Source organism: Hyla sarda, chromosome 5 (assembly GCF_029499605.1).
Source record: "Hyla sarda isolate aHylSar1 chromosome 5, aHylSar1.hap1, whole genome shotgun sequence".
Taxonomy (NCBI): domain Eukaryota; kingdom Metazoa; phylum Chordata; class Amphibia; order Anura; family Hylidae; genus Hyla; species Hyla sarda.
The window spans coordinates 294173011-294187163 of record NC_079193.1 but is presented as its reverse complement, the minus strand read 5'-3'; the positions used below and the strand labels follow the sequence as shown (position 1 = coordinate 294187163).

At 38.6% G+C, this 14153-nt stretch overlaps 1 protein-coding gene across 3 annotated transcripts in view; it reads left to right on the top strand.

The window, feature by feature from the left end:
* Positions 1-14153, top strand: part of TOX (thymocyte selection associated high mobility group box) — a 313124-nt gene that overhangs the window by 152870 nt on the left and 146101 nt on the right. For all 3 annotated transcript variants that reach the window (XM_056522012.1, XM_056522010.1, XM_056522011.1), the window contains one exon: positions 2070-2135. In XM_056522012.1, the coding sequence (XP_056377987.1) occupies positions 2070-2135 (66 nt within the window). The remainder of the gene's footprint in view (positions 1-2069; positions 2136-14153) is intronic.

Below are 14153 nucleotides of genomic sequence, written 5' to 3'. Positions count from 1 at the left end.
GGAAAATTGCTGCTGAACTTTGAAGCCCTCTGATGTCTTCCAAAAGTAAAAACTCGTCAATTTTATGATGCAAATATAAAGTAGACATATTTTATATGTGAATAAAATAAAATAATATTTGGAATATCCATTTTCATTACAAGCAGAGAGCTTCAAAGTTAGAAAAATGCAAAATTTTCAAATTTTTCATCAAATTTTGGGATTTTTCACCAAGAAAGGATGCAATTTACCAAAAAATTTTACCACTAAGTTAAAGTAGAATATGTCACGAAAAAACATTCTCGGAATCAGAATGATAACTAAAAGCATTCCAGAGTTATTAATGTTTAAAGTGACAGTGGTCAGATGTGCAAAAAATGGCCGGGTCCTAAGGTGTAAAATGGCTGTGTCCTTAAGGGGTTAAATAACATATTTAAAGGGTTATTTGGTTTTTAAAATTTGAATTTGTACAATGCTGAGGAAAAACCTTCAATTTATAGTAATGAAACCTTGACAGTTGTTTTCCACATAATCCATAATAATCACTTACTCTCCAAAAATGTGATTATTATAGCTGTTTGGCTAGACTATGACCTGTAGTTCAGTTTCAGCTTCCTGGTCGCACATGCTCAGTTGCAGCATTAGGAGTTATAGGAGTGTGAGCTGTTAATCTATAAAACAGTATAGTAGGGGAACTAGGAACTAATATGACAGGCTAAGCATTTAGGAGCACAATGGGGTAGATTTATCAAAACCTGTTCAAAGAAAAGTTGCCCAGTTTCCCATAGCAACCAATCCGATCGCTTCTTTCATTTTGCAGAGGCTTTGATAAAAATGAAGGAAGCAATCTGATTGGCTGCTATGGGCAACTGGGCAACTTTTCCTTTGCACAGGTTTTGATAAATCTCCCCAAAAATGTAAAGCACAAAAGTAAGGAGACTTGTTCTCTAGCAAATGTGCACACTTTTTTGTGTGTACATGGTACTCTTTTGCTGCATAGTGTTGTAATTACTTACTAATCACGTTCAAGGGGGGGCCTGGATGTCTTTGTGGAAAAATATAATATTATGTTATGAATTATGGTTATGAATACTAGTTTTATGGGGATAGAACATTGATCCGGGGATTTATTTTTATGCCATATTGGAGTTGGGAAGGAATTTTTCCTCTGTTAAGGGGCAATCAGCATCAGCCTCATTGTAGTTGTTATGCCTTCTTCTGGATCAACACAGTAGGGTTTCAGGTTAAACTTGATGGACTCTTGTCTTTTTTTTCAACCTAATAAACTATATTACTATGGAAATTGTGTGGGGGGGGGGGGGGAATTGCAATAAACTAGTCACGCAAAACATAGAGAAAAAAAAATATACTGTAAATTTGATGTAATCGCGAACAAAAGGTGTCTTAACCAGAGGAAAAAATGTTTACTGTAAAACAGGCTACAACATACAACTGCAGGCCCAGAAATACTGACATAGCACAGAGGTCCTTACCCTGCAAACTCTTCATTCTGTTTTGTTCTTATTAAGCCAAGACGTGTTTCATGGATGAATAGAGTGGCGCTCGAAATAAATGTTCTCTCCCCTCACTGTAATCTTGCATGACACTCCTATTTATTTGATTTACAAATCAGTATTAAGAAATACATTGTTTTAATAAGATAAGACAGAGGAATACATCATTATGCATTTTGTAACTAATCTACTATATGCCTTCTCCCATGAGAAACTATGCAATTTATTTAGCAGTTCATTAGGCCCAGCAGCAATATCTATACATGGTACACACACACACTGATCCATTTTGTTTGGTAACAGATTGTGGATGAAAGGAAACCATTCATTTATTACTTGCTCGCTATAATTACCACGGCACTAATTACGGCAAATCACCGACATGCCAGTTGAATGAGTGTCACAGCAATGTACGACAATACAACCTGAAAAATGACTTTTTTATGTGACCACATTGTTTCATATATAAGAAGGTTTTTTTTTGTTGTTGTTGTTTGAATTTTTTTTTTGTTAGTCTATTAGATCTTGAAAAGTGTTTATCATTCCTAAGCGTTTTACTGTTATTTTATTTTGCAGTTTGACGGAGATAACATGTACATGAGTATGTCAGAGCCAAACCAGGACTACGTGCCAGCAAGCCAGGTGGGTTAATTAATCTTCTATGCCTTGTTTCAAATTGTAATTAAACAAATTCAAAGAGCTGCATTGCAAATGAGTGGCACTATCCATAACTGCCGCAATCAGGAATTATCATAATTTATCAACAAAGCATTTAAGCCTTTTTTGCCACTTAATGAGATGGGGCTGATAAAAAAAAACACAACACGGTGCTAGTGTTTGCTGAGAAATATTACCTTGTTCCCTCTCCAGCGTGTAAACAGCTGTTTTACCAGCATGATCCTTCTTAAACAGTTGTTTTTACCTTTAGGAATAAACTCTTTACAGGTGCCGCCTATTTGGATTTGTAACTGCAGACGAGTTAATCATTTTAAGCTGCTCATGTCATTGAATGTTTTAATTAGAGACAAGGAACGAAGCTGAGATCCAGCGCATATTTCATGGTGAAAGTTTTTATCTGGAATTTATTGGCATGAAAACAGATCAGCGGGATACACATTACGAATGGCACATTAACAAAATAAAAGAAATGTTTTAGGGCAAAATTTGATAATAGATCAGGCAGGGGCATTTCTACGGAGGTATTTGTATTCTTGTCTTGGCGTTGGAGGTCTTGTTCACACCTAGGTGTAGTGGTGTGACTGATGATGAAATCAAAATCACAAAAGGAGGCTGGAAAACAAAATGCTAAGTGAATGCTTTTGTGTTTTTTTTTTTACATATATGCACAGAAAGGGGTTGATTTAAAAAAAAAAAAAAACATGCACACTCACAGAGCTCCGATTCCTGCTGTATCTCTCTTTTTGGGTTTGGGGAGGTGGTGTCATGATATCAGTGGTGGTGCGGGAGCTAGGAAAGCAAGTATGTGTGTGTTTTTTTTTTGTTTTTTGTTTTTTTTAATTATCCGCTCCCTGTGCCTATATATATAAAAAATAGATATATGTATGCACCACTACAATACAACAGAGAGGGGAATCTCTAAGTCACTTAGCAGAATTCAGAATCTGATAACTACAGCAAGACATAGACACTTCAGAGACTGGCAAAGGAGACCTAAATGGTCTGCAAAATTTTTTTTTTATATAATGGAGATAATGACATTATATGTATATTTGTAATATACATTATTAAAAAAAAAAAGTGTATATTGTCCAGAACAATGTCTTTTCCCTGCCTGTGTGTCTCAGCCAGGTACAAAATACAGGAAGTGTGGGCAGGACAAGCAGGACAAGCATGCTCATGACTTGTCAATCAGCCTGCCCTATGAGTTGGGCCATGTCACAGAGTCTCAGTGCACAGCGCAGCCAGTTGTTAGCTCTGATGAGTGAGGGTGGAAGTTCCCACATGCGATTTAATGGCAAGCTATGGAACTCCCCCTCATCCTCAGTGAACTGAATACAGTGTAAGCTAGGTAAACAGTGGAATTATTAGCCATAAAGGATGAAAACCAGGATTTAAGCACTCGCATATGTTCAGCACCAGGTAAAGAGTAAGCCTGGAGAATTTTTTTTTCCTTAGCACAGACACACTCTACTCTTCTGGTTATGCCTTAAACCAGCCTGCATTGCTTGTACCAAATTTTCAATGTGTTTAAGACACTTTGTACACACTTTAGCAAATTTTTTACATAAAAGAAAGCCAACTAATAGAAGGTATAGTAGGGTGCATCACACAAAGAAGTAAACAGAGGCACCAAGATGGCCTGCCAGTGCTGGACTTGCTGTAGTATAGTGTCTTTTACTATGTTATACCCCTAGTAGGATGTCATTACTTTGATTTAAATTGGAAAACCCATTTGATGCCACTTGCATCCTCAATCTTTCATGCCTCTGTATTCATTAACATCATAATAATATTGGGAACCTGCAGCCAAACTTTTAGTAATATATATGCTGCTTTCTACTGTTTGGCTGGTGTTCACAAACAGCTACCGGCCTTTAACTTTTACCCATGCTTACACTATGCTGACCTGTTAACATTTGCAGAAGTATTATAGTATATGTAGTGAGTAATACCTTTATACCACTCTAAGTGTATACATATATGCATGTAACCTATGTATATTCTGGAATACTAACCTTGTGTTCATTGGAGTGTTATCACTGGAAAATTTAACATTTCATAATCATATTGTATCGATCTCTGAAATGACATGTTTGTAAAAGGTCCAGCTAGGATAGTTTATAGCAACATATTATCCTGTATATTGATTTCTTTTTCATTTTCTCATTATTTTCATGACATGAAATGTATATGTAACATTATTTTGTAATCAAACAGTATTTCACTGGGATACTTCCTCCACTGGTTACCACTGGGAAATCCTCAAAAAATAGGGAATGCAATTTGGTTTTCCTCGCTATATAACTCTTCTAAATTCATATTATTTGTGCCACATAATACTTTGAAGTAATTACTTTAGTGACCTCAATAGTTTCAGAAGTATAGCAATAGGGGGAGCAGAAGTAATAGTTGCACCCTGGTGCATAAATAAGTCCAAGGCCCATTTGGCACATGAGAGCATACACTTATTATGTAGATAAGGGACCTTGTTAACAGGCGCTCTTATGTCTTTGGTTGGTCAGCTTGCTCACAGGCCACTTGATTCTATATATAATGATTACTGCCAGGTATATAGCGTTTCCCGTTGGCCTAACACTGCCCCTTCTTGTAGCTCCAGCATGAACCATTTCATTTTCAGCATCTACATGCTGCTTATTACATTTAATACTAAAAATTTGTATTATGTCCACCCAATGTACCAGTGGTATCTTGGGTCAAATAAATAAGAAAACTGTCAAGAAATCTAAAATTAGTGAGCTAAGGCCCTGTTCACACCAGCGTTGTGGTTTAAAAAAATAAGGGAATGATGGCATTGGCAAACACCGCCCAATGGACCTCACTGACTTATAAATGGCAAACTGACAGCCAGTTCACCCACACTAACCTCAATACACAGGATTATAGTGCAGGTGAACTGTATCAAAATTATGTATAACTTATTCAGATCAACAACGCCATTTAGGATATACAGGGTTTATGAGCCTCTGTTGCTAATATGTAAATGTTGTCCTTTGTGCAATGAAGGCTGGATCCAGCATGCCCACCATCTCTGCCTACATCCTCTCTGCTCCTATAAACCTGCTCACCCTATAATTTTCATGGACCCTTCAACCTTGTCAGCTGATAGTAGGGAGGAGGGATACAGGGATGCTGGGTCCCGCCTCCACTGCGCAAAGGACCATGTTTACATATTAGCAACAAAGGCTAATACACCCTGTATCTCCGGGAATGACAGCACCGATTTGGGTAGGTTATACATCATTTAATCTGGTTCAGCCGTACTATAACCCTGTGTATTGGGTTTAGTACAGGTGAACCAGCTGTCAGTTTCCCTTTAAGTACATGCCAATCTGAGGAATTATTGATTTGATAAACTATGTACCCACATATCTCGAGAACACTAGGGTATATCAAGAAACTGTAACAAAATGTGTAACAAAATCTTTAGTTTTGGGGGGTTGGCCACAGGTCCCCCTTAAGGCCATGTCTACCGCTGCAGTAACTCTTAGAAAGATGAATGTGTAGCCATGAATGTGGTTGTATGGATAGGTTTCATTGTTTCAAACAATCAAATGCATGTCTAGATACATGCTGGTAATGTACAGCACCAAAATTACAGATTATATGTTTTCCACCAAAATGTCTGAAAGTGGAATAAAGGAAAATATTTTAATAATATATTTTTATTATGCAACTGGCTGCCTATCCGATGGAATATTTATTGCCACTTGTATATGCATAGCGGAAATCTTGTTCCACATTGCCCATGACTATTTTAGCATTTCCAGTTTATTTGCAACATATGTGAGTATTACATTTGCATACAATTATGCAGTTTGAGTAATAATAGAATATATTTGCATACATATGGCTTTTCTAGAAACCTGGCTCACACACAGCAAACTTAGAAATGTGGCCACTGGATTTCCATTAGTATGGGTTAACACAGAAATGAAATGAAGTTTTGTTATTTATTGAAGGGAATTTGAGCTAAAACTATTTTGTAACAATAATAAAATATAACATAATTTAGAACAAGAAGAAACGGTTTAATGAATGTTTTATAGAACAATACTTGATGAAGAGAATAAGGTATTTCCATTAATTATAACTCCATTAATTGGACCTCAGGTTTTAAGCTTTATATACAATAGCAAATAATTAACCATAAAGCAGGACTGTATCTATGGACTGTTCATATCTACTTCAAGTTGAACCCTGCTACTTTTTACATCAGCATGGAAAGATGCAGATCTCCACTGAGTGCTTGGGTTACTATACAACATCCATAGAGGTCCATGCACAAGTCCATCAGACTAGTGCCTTGAATAGTTGGGCATCGTATGGTTTCCTCTGCAATCGAACAACCCTGTGTGAACTTGCATATTTCCTCAACGATTTGTAAAACAGTTGAAGTTCAATTTTGAAAGAACCCTTTATTGGGTCTAGCTTTCATATTATCTGTCTTTATCTATGTATCTATCTTAAAATCTATTATCATAAAAGCTATAACATTTTAGTATAATTTTTTTCAAAAAGACTTAAAGGGGTTATCCAATTTTGTAAAATGTATCCCCCTATCATAGTTACATAGTTACATAGTTAGTATGGTTGAAAAAAGACATACGTCCATCAAGTCCAACCAGGGGATTGAAGGGAAGGGTGTAAGGGGATAAGGGAAAGGGATGTAGTTTTATAATTCTGCATAAGCATTAATGTTATTTTGTTCCAGGAATGTATCTAACCCTGCTTTAAAGCTGTTAATTTTTCCTGCTGTGAACAGTTCCTGAGGTAGACCGTTCCATAAATTCACAGTCCTCACGGTAAAGAAGGCGTGCCGCCCCTTTAGACTAAACCTTTTCTTCTCCCAAAGGATAGGGAATAAGTGTCACATTGCACGAGGTCTGACCTCTGGGAATGTCTCCTCCCTATCTGCCTGGTGCACGGAGCAGGGGGTGGCACACACCCTCCAAGTATCTCTATGGGAGAGCTGAAGCGCTGGACTCGTTTATCTCTCCGGCACTCCCACAGAGATTCATGGAGGGGGTGTGTTGACCACTGGTAACTAGATGAATTAGGGTACTTTCAGTAGTAGGTTTTCCGCTAAGGGAGATCATCTGAGTCTCACTATCATTTACTTCAATGGATCTACACTATTGCAGTTTTTCCACTGACCCATTGAAGTGAATAGTAGTGAAACATCAACATGTAAACATACCTTAAACCAGTGTAAATCTCAAGGAGTCACCACTGAGTCATGTAACAGAGATACACGACCAAAGGCACAGACTTTAAGAAAAGGGCAGGGCCACATGGGGTGCATTCCTCAGTGTATTACACACTGCGGATGCGCCGATGGAAGTCATAGAGGAACTGCAGAGAGAGCTCCTGGCTGCGGTCAGGTAGCTCTGTGTTTGTCTGCTTGCATCGGCGCATTTTTACAGCAGGAAATATGTTGTGGTTGTACCTTGTGTGACCATGCCCTTGAGAGGAGAAATAAAGAGGTAGCTTTTGCATTATTATACAGTCATGGCCATAAATGTTGGCACCCCTGAAATTTTTCTAGAAAATGAAGTATTTCTCACAGAAAAGGATTGTAATAACACTTTTGCTATACACATGTTTATTCCCTTTGTGTCTATTGGAACTAAACCAAAAAAGGAAGGGAGGAAAAAAAGCAAATTGGATATTATGTCACACCAATCTACAAAAGTGGTCTGGACAAAATTATTGGCACCCTTTCAAAATTGTGGAAAAATAAGATTGTTTCAAGTATGTGATGCTCCTTTAAACTCACCTGGGGCAAGTAACAGGTGTGGGCAATATAAAAATCACACCTGAAAACAGATAAAAAGGAGAGAAATTTACTTAATATTTGCATTGTGTGTCTGTGTGCCACACTAAGCATGGAAAACAGAAAAGATGGAGAAGAGAACTGTCTGAGGACTTGAGAACCAAAATTGTGGAAAAATATCAACAATCTCAAGGTTACAAGTCCATCTCCAGAGATCTAGATTTGACTTTGTCCACAGTGCGCAACATTATCAAGAAGTTTGCAACCCATAGCACTGTGGCTAATCTCTTTTGCCGTGGACGGAAGAGAAAATTTGATGAAAATTGTGTGAATGCAGGATAGTCTGGATGATGGATAAGCAGCCCCAAACAAATTCCAAAGTTATTCAAGCTGTCCTGCAGACTCAGGGAGCATCAGTGTCAGCACGAACTATCCGTCGACATTTCAATGAAACGCTATGACAGGAGACCCAGGAGGACCCCACTGCTGACACAGAGACATAAAAAAGTAAAACAACATTTTGCCAAAATGAACTTGAGTAAGCCAAAATCCTTCTGGGAACATGTCTTGTGGATAGATGAGACCAAGATAGAGCCTACAAAGAAAAGAACACAGTACCTACAGTGAAATATGGTGGAGGTTCAATGATGTTTTGGGGATGTTTTGCTGCCTCTGGCACTGGGTGCCTTGAATGTGTGCATGGCATCATGAAATCTGAGCATTACCAACAAATTTTGGGTTGCACTGTACAGCCCAGTGTCAGAAAGCTGGGTTTGCGTCTGTGATCTTGGGTCTTCCAGCAGGACAATGACCCCAAACATACATCAAAAAGCACCCAGAAATGGATGGCAATAAAGCGCTGGAGAGTTCTGAAGTGGCTAGAAATGAGTCCAGATCTAAATCCCTTTGAACACCTGTGGAGAGATCTTAAAATTGCTGTTGGGAAAAGGTGTCCTTCCAATAAGAGAGACCTGGAGCAGTTTGCAAAGAAAGAGTGGTCCAACATTCCGGCTGAGAGGTGTAAGAAGCTCATTGATGGTTATAGGAAGCAACTTATTTCAGTTATTTTTTCCAAAGGGTGGGCAACTAAATTTTAAGTTAAGGGTGCCAATAATTTTGTCCAGCCAGTTTTTGGAGTTTGGTGTGACATTATGTCCAATTTGCTTTTTTCCTCCCTTTTTTTATTTAGTTCCAATACACACAAAGGGAATAAACATGTGTATAGGAAAACATGTGATACTACAACCCTTTTCTGTGAGAAATACTTCATTATCTAGAAATATTTCAGGGGTGCCAACATTTACGGCCATGACTGTATTACATGCCCACCAACCAATGCATATATAAGAAAAAAGACATTTCCAGACTGCTTTTTTAACCCCTTAAGGACTCAGGCCATTTTGGCCTTAAAGCGGTACTTCGCCCCTAGACATCTTTTCCCTTATCCAAAGGATAGGGGATAAGATGTCAGATCGCCGTGGTCCCGCTGCTGGCGACCCCCGGGATCGCCGCTGAGGCACCCTGCTGTCATTACTGCACAGAGCGGGTTCGCTCTGCACGTAATGACGGGCAATACAGGTGCCGGAGTATCGTTACGTCACGGCTCCGCCCCTCGTGATGTTACGGCCCGCCTCCTCAATACGAGTCTATGGGAGGGGGCGTGGCGGTCGCCATACTCTTGCATTAAGGGGGAGGGCAGGGATGTCACGAGGGGCGGAGCCATGACATCACGCTGCTCCGTCCCCTGTATCGCCCGTCATTATGCACAGAGCAAATTCGCTTTGTGCAGCAATGTGCCGCGGTGCCGCGGCGGCGATCCCGGGGGTCTCCAGCAGCGGAACCGCGGTGATCTGACATCTTATCCCCTATCTTTTGGGGTCTAGGGGTGGAGTACCCCTTTAAGGACTCGCCTTCAAATAATCATAACTCTTTTATGTTTTTATCCACAGAGTAGTATGAGGGCTTGTTTTTTGCGTGACCAGTTGTCCTTTGTAATGCCATCACTCACTTTACCATAAATGTATAGCAAACCAAAAAAATACTATTTGTGTGGGGAAATTAAAAAGAAAACCGCAATTTTGGAAGGTTTCGTTTTCACGCCATACAATTTACGGTAAAAATGACATGTGTTCTCTATTTTTTGGGTCAATACGAATAAAATGATACCCATGATAACATACTTTTCTATTACTGTTGCGCTTAAAAAAATAGCAAACTTTTTAACCAAATTAGTACGTTTAAAATCCCCCTATTTTGAAGACCTATAACTTTATAATTTTTCCGTATAAGCCGCAGTATGAGGGCTAATTTTTTGCGCTGTGATCTGTACTTTTTATTGATACCATATGTCCTTATGTAAATCATTTAATACATTTTTATTTTAAAAAAATGTAATAAAATGTTATAACAAAGCAGCTATTTTGGACTTTTTTTTTATGTTCACGTCGTTCACCGTACGGTATCATTAACATTTTAATTTAATAGTTATGATATTTACACATGCAGCGATACCAATTATGTATATCAAATATTTTTTTTACACTTTTTGGGGGTGAAATAGGGAAAATGGGACAATTTACATTTTAATTGGGGGAGGTTTTTTTTTAACATTTTGTTTAATTTTTTTTAAACTTTTTTTATTTTTATTTTTACACTTTAATAGTCCCCATAGGGGTCTATTTATAGCAATCATTCGATTGCTAATACTGTACAGTGCTATGTATAGGACATAGCACTGATCAGTATTATCGGTCATCTTCTTCTCTGGTCTGCTCGATCTCGGACCAGAGCAGAAGACCCGTGGAAGGCAGCGGAGGCAGGAGAGGGGACCTCCATCTGCCATGCTGGATGATCGAATTGCCGTGGCAGCGCTACAGGCGATGCTGCAGATTCCGTGATCTGTATTGATCACGGCATCTGAGGGCTTAATGGCGGACATCCGCGCGATTGCGGATGTCAGCCATTACCGGCAGGTCCCTTGCTGCTATCAGCAGCTGGGACCTGCTGCGCATGACCCGAGCATCGCTTCGATGCTCTCGGTTATGCTTAGGTCGTAAATGTACGTCCTGGTGCGTTAAGTACCAGCTCACCAGGACGTACATTTACGTCCTGCGTCGTTAAGGGGTTAAAGACCTTTTAACCCTGAAATATTTAATATTAAATATTCTACAGGTGTTTCTAAAATATTTAGTAAAATATTTTTCCACAGCCAAAAATATTCTACACAGTCCTGATGATTTTGGAGTGAGCGTTAGATTAAAGCCTCCTAGTATCTTCTTGCTTTAAGAGTTTTGAAGTACAGAAGCTAATTGAATTTGTTAGAAAAGTGGAAATGTAAACTCTAGACTGCTTGTCTTAAAAAAAAAGAAACCCTTACCTTAATGGAAATGAAGAAAGAATTCTGAAAGCTCTTAAAACGCACATTTTCCATTTTCATTTTAATTCATCGACTAAAATGTCTGCCTGTAGTTGACATTGTGCTCAATAAGTCAATAGTCCATGTCACAAAATTAGAGCACAGTGCATATTAAACAAAACAAACGGAGGCTTCCTCCCCTTTTAGCCTCTACCCCATGAGTTTATATTTTAGTAGAAAGAAACCCCCACCTATAACTAGAAATTCCTGTTCCTTTTCATCAAAACAATGCATAGCTTGAATGGCGCTGCAGTTGAGCATATGTGCTAAACAAGTCCTGTAGAAACGCATGGGAATGGAGTTCCTGCACTTTTTTCATAGCAGTAACACTGTTCCCATTAACAGGAGTCCTGCAGGATGAGCTTTTGAGTGGAAATCTTGGGTAAGTTCGCACACTTTTTTTCTAGGACTTGACCCCAGGTGCTAAACCACCATTCAAAGTCTATCGAATATATGAGCTCATGGCAGTTTCCACATACACACAAGTACATATGGAAACGATTATTACCCCTTGTAACTTTAATGTACCCAATTTTAACCATTGACGCTACTAGACATACATTTTTGGTGCTAAACCCTTATACACATTTTCAAACTACTGTTAATGTACATCACCAGGATGGGACAAGAACTAAATCCACACCAATCAGCTGCAGCTGTCAACTGTATATTAAAGTTTATACTTTGCCACATTGGAGATAACTCCACATTCAGCCATTTGACCCCTTAGATGCAATGGTCAATAGCAACTGTGGCATCAGTAGCGACCTATCAAATCTCAAGGTGCCGTTGATTTTTCATGGTAGTTGGGGGCCTAATGAAGACATAATACAAAAAATACAGAACTTCTCCCATAAAAAAAAACAAGCTTTCATGTGGCTATGTTGGCTAATAAATTAAATTGTTATGGCTCTTGGAATGCTTTAGTTTAAAAAAAATTATAAATAAACACTTTGTTGCCTCAGAGCCCAAAATAGCCACAAAACCAAGGGGATAAAGAATTCATATAAGAATTTAATGTTTTACTTTACTTTGACTAAAGAAACATGAAATCCCCTTAAAGAAAATGTTCACAATCCAATACCAGTGACTTCAAGACCCATATGCTCGATACCTTAATAAATAAGTTAAAAGTAAAGGGTAAGTAAAAGAACATTAATAACATGACGAGAACCATATCAGCCGTGTTCCTCTATGGAACATTGTCTCAGTATAATATTTATATAGAGGCAATTGCAAAGCTGTTAAACCTAATTATTACTTTGTTCTATCAGTTCTTTCTAGTCACACAACCTAATTGTCGTTGTGTAAGTACATAGAGGAGCAAATGCTGTTCTTTTTAATTAGTGGCTTTCATGTAGTTTGGCCTAAAGGGGAATCAGTGCAAAGATGTCTATACAAAGGAAATTAAGGCTGTAGAAAAGTCTTTGATGTCAAATTTGTTGTATTTAAACCAGCATTCTCTGGCTGTGATCGCAGTGTTACCATCACAAATACCAATATTTAATGTTTTATGCTGAGGCTATAATGAAATCATGAAGTGTAGATGAGCATACATTGTATTCATACTATAGCACAAACTGCATTGGCTGCAATTTTGTAGTGTGATATGTAAAATGTACTATTATTTAAGATATGTTTTAGAGGTGCATGAATGATAATAATGGCATAGGATTTAATAACAGGATTAATACTCTTTGGAATATGCAAAACATTTCAATAGTAGCATGGTTTATTGCTGCCCCCCCCCCTTCCCCCCACATCTACAAAATCAGAAATAACCCCACAAGATAACCTTTGCTTTCACTTCTGCCCTCCAAAGATTCTCTTCCCTCTATTTTAAAGCAGTTACCCCATAAAAAATATTGTGTGGATTTCAACAGTATGTATAATAAGAATTAAAGCAGTACTCTGCTGCTAGACTAAAGGATAGGGGATAAGATGTCCAATCAGGGGTTCCCTTTGCTGCACCCCCCATGATCTCCTACAGCATCCAGTGTTCTAAACAAATGCTGGGTTCCTGCTGAAGTGGTTGCGATGTCTCGACCACACCCCTTGTGACATCACTCCATACCCTCTCCATTCCCATCTATGGGAGGAGTGTGACATCACGTTACTGCACACAAATGATAACTCTCTGAAAGCAAGAGTGAGAAATATATAAAGAATGGGTGTATGTGTAGTACAGTTTTTTTCTCTTTTCACATATAGGCTTATAGAAGTGCATAACAGAAGAGATGCACAAATAATAAATAAGAAGGATAAACTGGTGGGGAAAGGGCAGAAATAAAAAAGGGGAGATAGGATCCCATAGCGCTGTGTATTACTAAGTGGTGTGTAAGGAACTGCTTTCTATGCAGGTCAGTAGAGGAAGACCGGAGAAGTAAGCTCTTGTAACTAGGGATTCTCTTCCCTCTATTTTAAAGCAGTTACCCCATAAAAAATATTGTGTGGATTTCAACAGTATGTATAATAAGAATTAAAGCAGTACTCTGCTGCTAGACTAAAGGATAGGGGATAAGATGTCCAATCAGGGGTTCCCTTTGCTGCACCCCCCATGATCTCCTACAGCATCCAGTGTTCTAAACAAATGCTGGGTTCCTGCTGAAGTGGTTGCGATGTCTCGACCACACCCCTTGTGACATCACTCCATACCCTCTCCATTCCCATCTATGGGAGGAGTGTGACATCACGTTACTGCACACAAATGATAACTCTCTGAAAGCAAGAGTGAGAAATATATAAAGAATGGGTTTATGTGTAGTACAGT